The sequence below is a fragment of the Cinclus cinclus genome, chromosome 15 (assembly GCF_963662255.1).
Source record: "Cinclus cinclus chromosome 15, bCinCin1.1, whole genome shotgun sequence".
NCBI classification, from domain to species: domain Eukaryota; kingdom Metazoa; phylum Chordata; class Aves; order Passeriformes; family Cinclidae; genus Cinclus; species Cinclus cinclus.
This window is the reverse complement of record NC_085060.1, coordinates 12,821,999-12,835,777: the sequence shown is the minus strand read 5'-3', so window position 1 is coordinate 12,835,777 and position 13,779 is coordinate 12,821,999. Positions and strand designations below refer to the sequence as shown.

The 13,779-nt window shown below is 49.1% G+C and overlaps 1 protein-coding gene across 1 annotated transcript; it reads left to right on the top strand.

The window, feature by feature from the left end:
* Positions 1–9,011: 9,011 nt before the first annotated feature.
* RAB39B (RAB39B, member RAS oncogene family) lies at positions 9,012–13,779 on the top strand. The gene is made up of 2 exons (XM_062502842.1): positions 9,012–9,226; positions 13,353–13,779. The coding sequence occupies exons 1-2, from the start codon at positions 9,012–9,014 to the stop codon at positions 13,777–13,779; spliced, it is 642 nt and encodes a 213-aa protein (XP_062358826.1).

Here is a 13,779-nt window from a genome sequence, read left to right as displayed (position 1 = left end):
TGCTGAACTTGTGAATATTGCCTGCTGCGAGGAGCCCTGATCACAGGGTGGGTGGTAGCTTGTTGCAGTGAAGGTACCTACAGGATTGCTGCTTTCCTCCTGAGTGCTTCCCTGTCTGCAGGGATAGGGATATTCCTGTGGGAAGACTTTCTGCTATGGCTGGGAAAGTGGTTGGTAATGCCACGGGCTCTGTCTCAGGTTCAAGTCTCTTCCTGGTGTGTTCAGCTGATTCCTCTCCATCATGAAAGCGGAGTTAACCCACCTCCTCCTCCTCATGCAGCATTAGTGCATGGAAATGTTGCCAAATGTGCTGTTTGCATCAATGGAGCTGAAAATGGTTGTGTTGGTCTTTCAGAAAATCAACATCTTTTTCATTGGTGGTGCTAGTAAGGGGACAAAAAGTGGGCCTGCAGAACTTTTATGAACTTGGCGCGGGACTTTGTGAGACTATTTTTGTATTCAGATTCCATTGAGGATTTTTTGTTAATCTTTTGCTGGCTTGTTTATTTAAATTAAGCCCTGATTAACTTAAGGAGCTTTCTTTGGCATTTAATAGTTTATCAAAGTAAAAGATTATACTGCCAAACTGCACACACTTTTGTCACACAGCTGATTCTGAGGCAGTAAAATTTGCTATGCTCTGTTTCACTTACTGCACAGAAAGCACTTTATCATTAAATTTAAGGCACATTTATTGCCAGTGTCCTCTGGAGAAACAGAGGATCTTGTGGGTATAAGGTTAATGGCCAGTTTGCATGTGGTTTATGATGTGAATGCTGAACCTAATAGATACTCTGGCCTGTAGGTGTGTGCTGATGGTAACAAGAGTGGGGTTTGTAACCAGAGGAAAAAAAAAAAAGAAGAAAAAAACAGATGGGAAGTTTTCTGACTATATTTACTAGTTAGTTGTAGAATGGGTCAGGCAAAGCTACAATAAAAGGTAAGACTGTGCTGCCAGTGAATGCGGTTTGCGTCTCTCGTTTCCCTGCACACAGGGTGCTGGTGCCAGCACTGCAGTGGGAGCTGACTGTGACCCCTGGGCTCTTGCTGGATTCAGAGGAGACCCCAGGGTCTGAGTGGGCTCAGGGAATGCTGGCTGATAGCCTGGGACCATTGGGCATCATCCTTTTAATATCAAACACAAACCTCAGCTTCTACAGTAGACCTGGCAGCTGCTTTCCTTGAGGCTTCTGCATTTGTGAGTCAATGTGCTTTCTTCCAGGTTATGTCTGATTTATATAACTTTTTCTTGGAAATCTTACAGGATTAAAGAAAAAAAGGAGAAAAAGCAAAACTTTAGAAGGTATTTCTGCTTCATCAGGCAAATATAATGTGTGGCCTATGGCCATTCAAAATTATTCATATGACAGGTATCAGAAACTATTGAAAATAGTTTAGTAGCTAGCTGAAGAAGAGAAACAAAGAATTTTTGAATCCTGAATGAGCGTTTCAGCAGAGATGGAAAGAAGGGGCTGAATTAATTGTCTGTTACTAAATATTTGCCTAGCTTTATCCTTCACCAAGGCAGGGAAAAAAATTAAGTACTGTAGAGATCTGAAGATAAAAAAATGCTGGCTAAATAAACCCTTCTAATAATGTGGTCTGTTGAAATTTTAAAATGCTGCATTTTTTTTCAGGCTTGTTAAGTCAAAAATGTATCAAATAGACTGGTGTATCAAAAATTGAATAAATAGATTTCTGATCTTGATAACTAAGCATAAGTGTATGCAGCACCAGGCTTGATTATTTGTTTTCATTGTCGTATTTGTACCTGAATATTTTTCGTGGCTCAATCCTTTTTCTTTTCCACCTGCTTTTCACCCCTCGGGTGCTAGAGGGGATGCCTGGGAACTGAGATCCCTCTCAGCACTGTTACAGAGGTTGTCATCAGAAATTGGGAAGCTCTCTGTGAAGGCCCATGCAAAATCAGTGCACAGATGTGCAAGGTGTGTGTTCCTGGAGCTCCCAACAGCATTGCTGCTGAACAAGATACACTGACCACTGGAGAGCCCTTGAAACAAAAAAAACTTGAAACAGAAATCCCTTCCCATAAGGTTAGCCAGGAGCAGCCACTGCTTCCCAGGGGATGCATTTTTGGGAGGTTCCTGGTACTGGTGGCTTAGCCAGAAGGAGCAGCTCTGGCCAGCTGAAGTCTGTGGGACAGCAGGAGGACTCAGAGTGTTTTGGGACAGCAGGACCAGCTCCTGGCCTGTCCTGAGCAGGAGATGGCTGATTTGGAACAATGAGGTTTGAGCAACAGTGGGCAACTCCAGAGTGGCCATTCCCACTTTTGGGGTGCTTGCCACCTTCACCCACACTTCTAAACAGGTTGGTTGGTTGGTTGAAGGTGCAAAAACTGAGCATCAATCTCCAGAAGACCCATGGAGAAATTACTATAAATGTTTTATGAGATTTCTTTCTTCTGAGAGAGGGATGGGAATGATGGAGAGCTGGGTATGTCTCCTTCAGGAGTCCTGCAGGAGTGTGGCAGCCCCAAATCAAGCTCCTTTTTGTTTTGCATTAATTTCCCATTCACTCAGCTTAAAAAGCCTCATCTCAGTAAAGTCTGAATGAAGGGTGAAGCTGTCAGCAGGCAGCAGCATCCTAGAGGGAATGGAAAAACACAAACAGGAGCAGGGGCTGAGCTTTACAGATTTGCTGGCCTCACCAGGTTCATGCTTGAGGGCTCCAGTAAATATTCCTGCTGGAAAGGGACTGATGTACAGTCATTGCCCTGTAAGTGACCTGAAATACGTGCTTGCTTAAGCAGGCAGATATTTGTTGTTTTTTTAAACGTTATAAAATAATATTATGGTTGAATTTGTCTCTGAGCTTTGGCAATTCAGTCTCTGTTGTAGATCCAAACTAGCTAAACCAGCCCTTTAGGAGGAAAGGAAGGAATCCTATGCATGAAGGCATTTCTGTGGGTCAGTTTTCCTTTTTTTCCAGGACTGCTGTCAGGGTTTAGTGAATTATTTGGCATCCTGTGTATTACAAAATGGAAACTACACAACACCACAGAGCCACAAGTCCTACTCCCTGCAGCATCTTAAAGACCCCCACAACTAATCCTCAACAGGTGTGGCAGCTTGTGATGAAAAAGTGCTGAACAGAACGACTGCAAGTGTGTTTTGCCTTTTCTCTACAGACTACCCTGTGCAGCTGCTAAATTTGAGACACTACCAGCAGGAACAGAAATCAGATTTCATGCATCTAACAACCCATAATACCATTGTAGTAGTTGTTAACAATCCAAAATAACTCTTGAACTGTAAGCAAGCAGTCTGAACTCTGGACTCAGAGGGGGAAGCCAGGGAGCTGTTTTCTGGCAATATAAGTAGCTCAGACACCCACTTGATAGCAAGAAAAATCACAATAATCTCTTTCACTTCCCTCCTCTTTCTCTCCCACTCACCATTACTAATTTATCCTGATTGTAATGGCTTCTGTTTGCTCTAAGCAGATCCAGTTCCCTTCCTGGGAAGAACAGCTACAAGGACATAATATTCCCAGTGGAGGATTTGTGCTAGGATTCAGGCAGACACAGGTAGATATAATGATCTCTAGATAGGAGGCCCCCTTTTCAATCAGCCAGCCTATGACCATTTTAATGTGATTGTAATCTGAAATAAGACACCAGGAGCTGCATCTGGAGTGAGCTTTCCTGTGGTAAGGACCTTCTGTTTAATTTATTGTCAGAGGGAAACATTTTGCAAATGTTTTATGTCTCTTCGAAAAGCCCGGCTGACTTGCTTGTATTTGCCTGCTGTTGGAGCTGGAGGCTGTGTCATGGGTGCTGAGTGGCACCAGAGGGTGGCTCTGCCATTTGCAGGGATGTGGGGACAACCTCATTTCTCTGTGCACGTCCACCCAAGTGGGTCACACTGTAAGAGAGTTTAATCTTCCCTGTCCATTCTGGCTCAAAGCAAATGTTGCACTGCCCTGGAGCACTGCTACTGACTCAAAAGGATTCTCTGGTTATTTCTGAAATTTCTCTGCATTTGTATCACTCTCGCATTCTCTCACTGTCATGGATCCTGGCTGGCTTTGCAGCCTGTCTCTGTGCCATTGTTAAGCTCCTTGTGAAGTGGCAGTGTCCTGCTCAGGGGATGGGGCAATTGAAGCTGTCTGAAGTTGGGCAGCTACTCTGTGTTGGGCCCTTTGTTCCTCTGCAGCCAAGAGAGAGAAGAGTGGTTGTGGAGGACAGTTCTTCCCATCAAGCTGAGTGGGATAAATAGCTCTCAAGATGTTCTCACCTCTCTCAGCTGGGTACAGAAGGAGCCTGGGCACCAAGTGTAAGAGAGCCATTTACATAATGGGTTCCTATATTGATGGGGGCCCATTAACGGAACAGCCAGCATCACTCAGCCAGGACTCTCCTTATCAATCCTCTGTCTGCTTTAGCTGCTTTTGTTTTGATTCCAGTGTGACACTGAGGAACCAGTGGTAGCTCTGCAGGATGCCACCCCTGGAGCCCAAGCCAGCCTTGGTGGGCAGTGCTCACTCCCTTGTGCACTAGAAACATTTTGCTAACGGGGGTGGGGGGGCGGTGTTTGGGGAGGGAGAACAGACAAGAATCCTAGGGACAGAGGCTGCCAGTCTTCCAGAGAACTCCACCTCTCCAAAAGGCACTTGAGGCCAGCCAAAAGCCAAGGTGGAACCAGAAGCTACACCATGTGCTTCCTGGCACTCAGCCCTGCCTGCTCTTCCCTCCTGCCACTGCTGCTGGAGGCTGTAAGGCTGTCACCTCATCACAAAGCCCTAAATTATGCTCCCAGTGCCTGCTGTCAGCTGGGCTGTCAGTTCCAGAGCACTGTGTGGTGCCCTTGACTTTACGCTTGTCTGCACCACCCTGACTAACTGTGGGTATTGTATAAATAATAAACACTAATTCGCCTTAATACCTTCCCTCTGTCCTGGGTTTTACAGCAACGCAGTCAGCCATAGGTCATGGGTGCAACCACATCCCTGTCAACAGTGTAATCTGTCTCCATGTCACATCTAGACAGGCCTAATTTAACAGTGATGTTTTGTAGAACTAGCTAATAAATTGTTTGCTCTATGTTGTTCCCAGCTCTGCTCTCAGCACTCCCATCATCCTGGTGTGTGACTATTTTCAGTGACTGGTCTCTGGCTTGTTTGGTTGTGGAGGGGCTCAGGGCTCTGCTTGGGTGCAGTTTATCTCTGCAACAATGAGCAGCTCCATTGTGCGTGTGGCTGGAATATAATACCTGCAAGGGCCAGGGATGACAGCATGTGGATGTGGGTGCTCCAATTCACCTGTGTGTTGGTGTGTTGTGATCGCTGCTCTGTCCCAGGCTGGGACACACAAATGGATTGCCTCACAGAGCTCCCATGCAGCCAGACCCGCAGCGAGGGATTGTGGCTGATTGATTGTGTTTTGTATCCTTGGAAACTGAAAGGGCATTAAAATTGCATGGTGTGTGCAGTGCTGATGCACTCTGCTCCTTGAGTGCAGCTTTGGGCTTGGAGATGGCTTCAGCCTCCAGCTGCAGGCTGTAAAGGGCACTGGTTTGAGAGAAAAGCTAAGCTACAACTGACCACCAAACTATTCAGTGGGAATACTATCTATTTAGAGGGAATCCAACCAAGGCCAGGTTGGATGGGCCTTTGAGCAATCTGGCCTAGTGGAAGGTGGCCCTGCACGTAGCAGAGGTTTGGAACTGAGGTTCCCTTTCAACTCAAACCATTCCATGATTCTGTAAAATACCTTTGTGAATTGCAGTGAAGAGGTCCAGGAGGGTGTCTGGCTCTGAGACATCCCTGACCATGGCTCAGTACCTTCCCTGTTTTGTTTCTCACAGCAGAGTTCCCATCCAAGAGGAGTTGCCTGCCTCCAGACTATCCCACCCCAGCCATAGGGACTGCTGGGGCTGAGGCCAGGCCTAAGGTGGATTTCCTGCCACTTGGAGCATGCACAGCAATCACCACCCACCAGCCTAAGGAACAGGACTTGCAAAAAACCCAAGTATCTGCTTAGGGCTTCATCGTCTAATACTAAAAGGGAGTGAATATAATCCCTCTGGGATAGGGACTACAGAGAGCACAGGGTAGCAGTAGAGTAATTCTCCAGCCTTTGCCTCATTTTGTTTCAGCTTTTATGCCTTAACATAAATTTGCTCAATAAGAAATACTTGCTCAAGTGACTGATGTGTGGATGTTTGTCACCTAGTGCAAGGTGTGCACAGAGCCCTCGGGCAGGGCTGTCACCTGTGTTTGGCTGTACACAGCCTAGGGTGTAGGCCAGCACTGCCTACACGAGAGCTCCCCTTGGCTTCCCAGCGTGGTGCTGGCTGCTGGATTGGACCCTGCTTGTGGAGTCTCAGAGGTGCTGCCAGGAGGTGAGAAAGCTCTGAGATCAGCCCTGCCCTCACCTGTTCTCAGGTGGTTCTCAGGCAGCTCTCCCCAGCACTACAAGCTCTGGGGGGAAAGGGGCTCCTCTGGAATGGTCCCCAGGGCCATGGGAAGGAGCACTGAAGGGTTGTCCCCAGTCTGGAGCTGCCACCAGCCCACGGGGACCGCTCCCAGTGCTGCCACCAGTGCACACACTCTCATGGTGTCTCACTAGCACCTGCCATCCTGTCCTCAGCCAACAAACCTCATTTTGCATCAAATCTGGGTTACCATTTCTCAGACACTAGATTTTTCATTTTCTAAAATGGTACCAGAACAAAGGCTTTCATTTGCTCCTACTTTCTCACTTTCCACTAATTAATGCTATGGCTGCCTAGTAGTCACGCAGTGGGTGTTCATCTTTATGCATGTGTTCAGAGAAGATGAACATAATATCTGCATCACGGGGTCCTGCAAGTTGATTTGCTGAGGAAGAGAGGTGCCTGATGCTTCAGGAATTCCTCTAGCTACAACAGGATCTGCTGGGCACCTTGGTGGTCTTCTCAGCTCTGCATGGCCCTGCAAGTCAAGGTGCTCTGGCTGTTCCTTGTCAAAGGTCATGCCAGGAACTGTCCACTGTCAGTGGGCCTTGAGTTGCTCGTGGAGGTGCTGCTGGTATGTGACTCGCAGGATGTTACCAAGTGCCCTGTGCCTGCTTCAGTATGGTCAGACCTGTGGAAGAAAGTGCATAGGGCAACTCTGTGTGCAAGTGCATGGGGAGGAGAGAAAAACAGTGAAGAGAAAACATGACTGGTTGTGGGCTTCAACTGTTGGGCATGGAGTACTCAGAAATCATTCGGTGAAGTGTACCAGATCCCCACAAAGCCTGGCTGGCAATGAGTCACTGGTTAATGTACCTCTAACTTGGATTTATAGGTTTAATACTTTTATGTTGCACTGTTGCTGTTGCTGGGTAGATTGCTTCATCAATTTTCTTTCCTGTCTTGAGGTACGTTAAAGTAGGATCTTTTGGGGTTGTTATTTTTTATTAAATAGATTATATTTCCAAGAATATTGAAAAATTTCCTTGCCATTTATTCCTCAAGGCTGTCTCATGCCTATATAAATGTCCTTTTTCAGAGGACCTAATGAATATAACAGCCACTCTCAATGCATTTATTTCAATAGTAATCATGAAGGAGGAACTTTTAATGAAACCATCTTTATTTAAAAAAAACCCACATCAACATATTAATAAATTTTTTTTAAGTGTCACTATTCTTCCTTTCTGTGTCTGACTGAATGCAGGCATTTTACTCACTGTTTTTTAATAACATACATGCCAATTTTCCCTTCCAGAGATCAAAACTCTTCTCTGGCAAGAGATTTAAAAGTAGGTGCTCAAACTTTGCGGTATCCCACGGAACCAGGGGAGAGCGGTTGTGTGCTGCCATGGCAGTGTCACTCCCTGTTTGGGACAGGCTGGGCAAAACTGGAACTGGCAGTCTGAGCTGTCTGTGCTTGCACTGTTGGATGTTCACTGCCAGTCGGGCTCCTGAACGCTGCGCTTCACCCTGTGGGGCCCGGGACCCACTCGAGCAAAGTGAGGGAAAATGGGTTTAAGACTTGTGGTATTTAAGTTGCTGGGTATTTAATGTCTGTAATTACTAATTTTTAGGACTGTACACACACATCGTTTATGTATACACACACTATATATATATATATATATATATATACACACACATATATATACATACAGACGCATACGCATGTGTGTTTGTTAGGTTTCATGAGTAGACGCCTTCTGCTACCATTGTTTCTTTCCACACAGGCTGGCGCGGTGCAGGTGACCCTGGTGCACAGGCTCTCCAGAAGTGCCAGGAGGACTTGGCTTCTCCGGTAGATTTCAGTGGGAACGAAGCCCTCGGTGCAGTAGTGAGGAGCCTGAATCTCTCCAGAAATGAGTCTCGGGTTTAAAACACAGAAGGGTGTCGTGCGCCCTGCTCCACGCTCCCTTTCCCTTGGCGAAGCGCCGAGGAAGACGAGCTCTCCCCGGCCATGGGCTCAGCACTGCTCCCCGCCCGGTCTCGGGGCTCCCCTCGGTCGCCGGGGATCCCTTCATTCCCGGGGATCCCCCCGGCCCCCGGTGCCCTCGGCCTGGGCTCCCCGCCGCCCCGCACGGTCCCGCCCCGCCCCGCCCCGCCCGGCTCCCGCACCGCCGCGTTCCGGGGCTGGCGGCTCCTCCCGGCAGTGCGGTACCGCGCGGCCGCCATTGCATCACCGCCACACGCGACAGCCGCGCCCGCGCCCCGGCACCGGCACCGGCACCGGCACCGGCTGCAGCTGCGGCTCCGGCTGGGAGCGGCGGGGCGAGCCCGGCCTCCGCGGCAGCGGGGAGCGACTCGCGGCCGGGCTCCAGCGCCGCTTCGGCGGCTCCGAGGCCGCGCCGGCAACGCCGCCGTCCCCCCGGCCCCGCGCTCGGCGGGAGCTCGGCGGGATGCGCCGGTGGTGACGGGGCAGCGGCAGCCGCGCAGGGCCAGCGCCGCCCGCCATGGGCCCCGCTTGAGCGGCGCGGCCGCGGCCGCCCCAGGGCCCGCGCACCGGGCATGGGCGGCGCGGCGGCGGGCGGGCGCTGAGGGGCCGGCGGCAGCAGGATGGAGGCGATCTGGCTGTACCAGTTCCGCCTGATCGTCATCGGCGACTCCACGGTGGGCAAGTCCTGCCTCATCCGCCGCTTCACCGAGGGGCGCTTCGCCCAGATCTCCGACCCCACCGTGGGCGTGGATTTCTTCTCCAGGCTGGTGGAGATCGAGCCTGGCAAGAGGATCAAGCTGCAGATCTGGGACACGGCCGGGCAGGAGCGATTCCGGTGAGACCCGCGGTGCGGGGCCGGGGGCTGCGGTCCGGGCCCCGGCTTGGGCGGGGGGCCCGCGGCCGGGTGAGGCGTGTGGAAATGAGACAAAGAAGAGTCAAATTGGCACCTTTTGTGCCCCCCCCCTCCCCCATATCTCTGGGATCCGTGTCCACCCCAAATGGCCGAATGCAGGTGTGCAGGATGTGCAGGTGTGGATGTCGAGGAGCGGCCCCGCTGGCTCTGGGGAGGGGTACGAGGCCCGAGGCAGAGCTGAGTCCTCGTTCTACCAGCCCGGAGGTGTCCGTGCATCAGCGGATGTAGCTGGCAAGGAAAGCGCCTGCTTCCCCCAGGTGGGGAGGCAGTGACCAGGATGTTTCACAGACGAGCACTTACGCTGAGGCTCACGAAATGCAGTGGAATATGTATTTTGGCGCTCTGCTTCGACAGCAGAGCTCAGCTTTCCGTAGAACAGAGAAAGGTCGGGATAAACCCTTGGCTGTGGCTGTGCAGGGATGACAGGTGCTTTCTGGAGAGTGCCACGCCAAGCGGTGCATGAGTGCAGACAATTTGGGAGCTTAAGCACCAGTAACGAAGTCTCGATGAAGTAACATAAAAGCAGCATGTAGGACAGTGCCAAGTTTCCCACAGGACTGTGTGGGAAAAAGAGCAGCCCTGGTAGGAGCAGGCTCAGCCCCAGCCAAAGAAGGGCTCAGACCTGCTGCTCAGACAGCGCTCATTTTGAAGGGGTGTCAGTGTACCCGCAGCTCCTGGCCTCCTGCTTGCTTGTATTTTTCATCTGTCTTTAACCCTGATCTGCTCTTCCATCCTGCTCCCTCTGGGATCACTTCCTGTGTTCCACATCTCTGTGTAGCACCACAGACCTTCTACTTCTGTGCTGTAGTGACTCGCCTGAGGAATGTTTTGGTTTCATTCAGACGGTGAAAACTCCCCTACCCTCACCCCTCTCACCACCCTCCCTCGCATCTGTGGCACTGATGTCTGGCCCAGGATGTGCCAGGTCCTTATCCACTGAAAGATTTTTCCTTTGCTACCTTGAAGCCTTGCAGGCAAGGAGCTGGTGCTTTGTTCTGTTGAGAGAGGAGGTGCTTTAGCTTGCAGTTGCATCAGCTTCCAGCTTTGTATCTCTGTCTGAAGTCTATAGAAAACCTGAGTTTTTCTATAGATGTCACCTGAATGACATCCCCTGTTCCTGCCATTCCATTGCTGTGAAGCACAAGAGCTGTTGAATGGCTTCAATTTCCTTTCTTTTAAACATTAGGAAGTTCAGGGCCCCTGCTTGCCCTGGGTGCTGGGGCTGACCTGGCCAGGCACTTGGGTTGTCAGCATGATGAGCAGGTGACCTTCAGCTCAAGGGCAGCTGCACTGCTGCGGTGGGCAGCAGCCTGCAAAGGCAGGAAGAGTGCAAGGGGCAGAAATGGTCAGTGACATTAAAAAAAAACCCCTCACTCTCACTGTGCAACTTTGCAATGCCCTTGCCAAAGTGCAGATTTGAATTCCCAATATGAAAACCTGGAGCAAACCCAGGGGCCTTTATGGTGCACTCTGAAATGTATGTGTGGGGGGGAATTTTAAAAATCTGGTTTGTGTTTATCCCTTTCAAATCACTCTTAGCCCTGTGACAAATTGTGCCCGATGAAGACAACTCTTGGGTTCCTCCTACAAGGTATGTTTCTTGGCCAGAGACAAGAATTAACCTGTTACTGGAATAAGCCAAAGCCCCTTGGACTTGTCATAGGCAAGAAGCACAATGGAGCAGGTGCTCTCCAGAAACCTGAAACTTTTTTTGTCATTTGTCAAGCACAGGGAATTTCTTAAGAGTAAAATCGGTAAGAATGAGCTCCCCATTTTCTGATTTGAGCATTTCCAATTTGTTTCACATAGTTTAACAGCTGTCCCATGAGGACAAACCAGTGTAGTTATTTTGAAAACACCTTGGCATTCTCTGAGCAGCAGCTGTGTTACAATTTTGCTCTTCCTCACCCCCTGTTGTGAGCTGTTTCACTCTCCATAAATTAGTAGCAATTTCTGTGCAGTCAAGGCTTAAATTCCAGTTAAACATGTACCACTCTGTTTTGCCCCAGAACATGCTGCCTGAGGCAGTGTTGAGGCTGCTTTGGAGATGTAGAAGAGCAGGGTCCAATTCTTCCTGGATCCAGGAGGTTTTGCCCATCTCTCGTTGCTCAGATACTATTACTTCCTTGTCTAAAATGTGATGTTGTGTAATGCTGGCAAAAGCAAAAGCCTGTGTAGCCTGCACTCCCTGGAACTGTGTCCCATCACCTACAGAAGAGCTGTTTCCTTCCAGCCAGCATCTCTTCCTTAGCTGAGAAGGAAAAACTCAAACAACAGGCATGGACCCTGGGTGCAGGAGTCCCTGCCATGGGTACAGAGCAGGGGACAGTTCCCAGACAGAGACATTGCCTGTACATTGAAATTTGGCCAAAGTAGGTGTAAGTCCCTGCACTGCTCTGCATCAGTGCGTGAGTGTGGCAAGAGGAGGGAAGGGAGAAATCTTGGAAGAGAACTGGGGAGGGATGGGCAGCATGAAGGAAATATGCTTTGTCTCCTGCAGATCGGTGAGGAAAATAGTTGAGGGAAAGGCTTTAAGAAAAGGCACTGAAACCTTCACCTGATTTTACCTTGAAGCAGCATTCAACTTAGATCCCATCTTGTCTTTCAGAAATACCTAAGGCATTGTTGTTGATGGCAGGAGGAGCCAGGGCTGATGGCACAGAACACAAGGGAGAAGAAGAAATGTCTGTGACAGTGTGGGGGTGAATTCTAAGTGCCAGTATCTGTTTGCAGCTGGCCAGATAGCTAAAGGCAGATCTAATTCCCTTAGTGCCAAATGTGCAGAGTGACTATTGTCCCTAAGCCAAACAGTTGAAAAGGAGAAATTATCCAAATGTAGCCAACTATGTTTTTTCCCCTGCTTCTGGCTTTCTTCAGTTTCGTCTGTGAATTTTCACCCATCACTGTATGTTTGTTGATAAAACAATTCTTGAAAACTCTAGTTCATCCTTTTTTGGGGTAATTTTGACAGATACACACATTCAGGACCTAATAACAGTCTTGCATAGCCAAAAAAAGACTTGTCCTAAAGTAAAAATGCAGCAGTGCTTATATTATTCCAGTAAGGAGAGTTCCGGCCTGAGTGTGAATTCTTTCAGGGACTGAAATTGATCATTGCTTCTGGATTTAGAGTGAATCCATGGCTTGCAGAAACACCATTGTTCATCAGCTTCTTGGTTTTCCCTTGTGTAGTAGTCACTGAACTATAGCTCTGCTTAGCCTCGTGGCCTCAGCTTTGCTCCATTGCCCTTGTTTGCTGATTTCCTGTGCTGCTTCTGGCTGCCTTGGGCTGACCTGGCTTGGAAGAGCTGTGGGAGATGTACTCCGTTTTCCAGCCTGCAGTTCTGAGGTCTTTTTGGTGACTATTTAATGTTACCAGTATTTGGCAGGAACATGACCAGTGTGGTTCTCCTTGGAAGCTCTTGTATCATTTTGCAGTTTCTCGGGAGGTCAAACGGGCTGCTCCTGTCAGTGCCACTAACAGTAACAGTGTCCCAATGTCACTTCAATCCAGTCCTGTAGTGGAAGAAGCTGTATGGATGGGTGGATGTTCCCATCCCAGGGCCCTAGGTATATGGAGGGGTGCTACAACCCCATGGTCTGCCTTCCAGATCTCTGACCTCCTGCTTTTATGTGGCTGTCAGAGAGTGGGTGTTTGGTTTCGACTGAATCCTTTGATTTGTCACAGTGCTTCTAAAACAGTGGGTTAGATGAGGTGTCCAGAGAACTGACATGGTGGGGGGTGGGACTCAACAGCCAGAGGCATAGAGAAATCCATGAGAGTAAAAAGTGGTGGGGGGGATTTTGAGGAGAGCCATAATAAATCAGTGGGGCAGTTACCCAAGTGTGAAATCTTTAAGCCAAAATAAATTTTCCTTTTAAATGACAGATTCTAAACAGCACAAGCTAGAAAGTCCAAAGATATTGCTTGAATGGCCTTCTCTTGCCCAGAATTCTGCACGGTAGACAGGGTGGTGGTAATGCTTTCTTAAAGGACATATATTAAGACAGCTGTAACTTAACACTCTTGTGGTTCCTTGGCTTGCAGGTCCATCACCAGAGCCTACTACAGGAACTCGGTTGGAGGACTCCTCCTCTTTGACATTACAAACCGCAGGTCTTTCCAGAACGTCCACGAGTGGCTGGAGGAGACCAAGGTGCATGTCCAGCCATACCAGATCGTCTTTGTTCTGGTAGGTCACAAGTGTGACCTTGACACACAGCGGCAAGTGAGCAGGCACGAGGCAGAGAAACTGGCAGCTGCCTATGGTATGAAGTACATTGAGACCTCAGCTCGGGATGCCATTAACGTGGAGAAGGCCTTCACTGATCTGACTCGTGATATATACGAGCTGGTGAAAAGGGGGGACATTTCAATCCAGGAGGGATGGGAAGGGGTAAAGAGTGGGTTTGTCCCAAACGTAGTGCACTCTTCAGAAGAAGTGGTGAAATCAGATAGACGGTGCTTGTGCTGA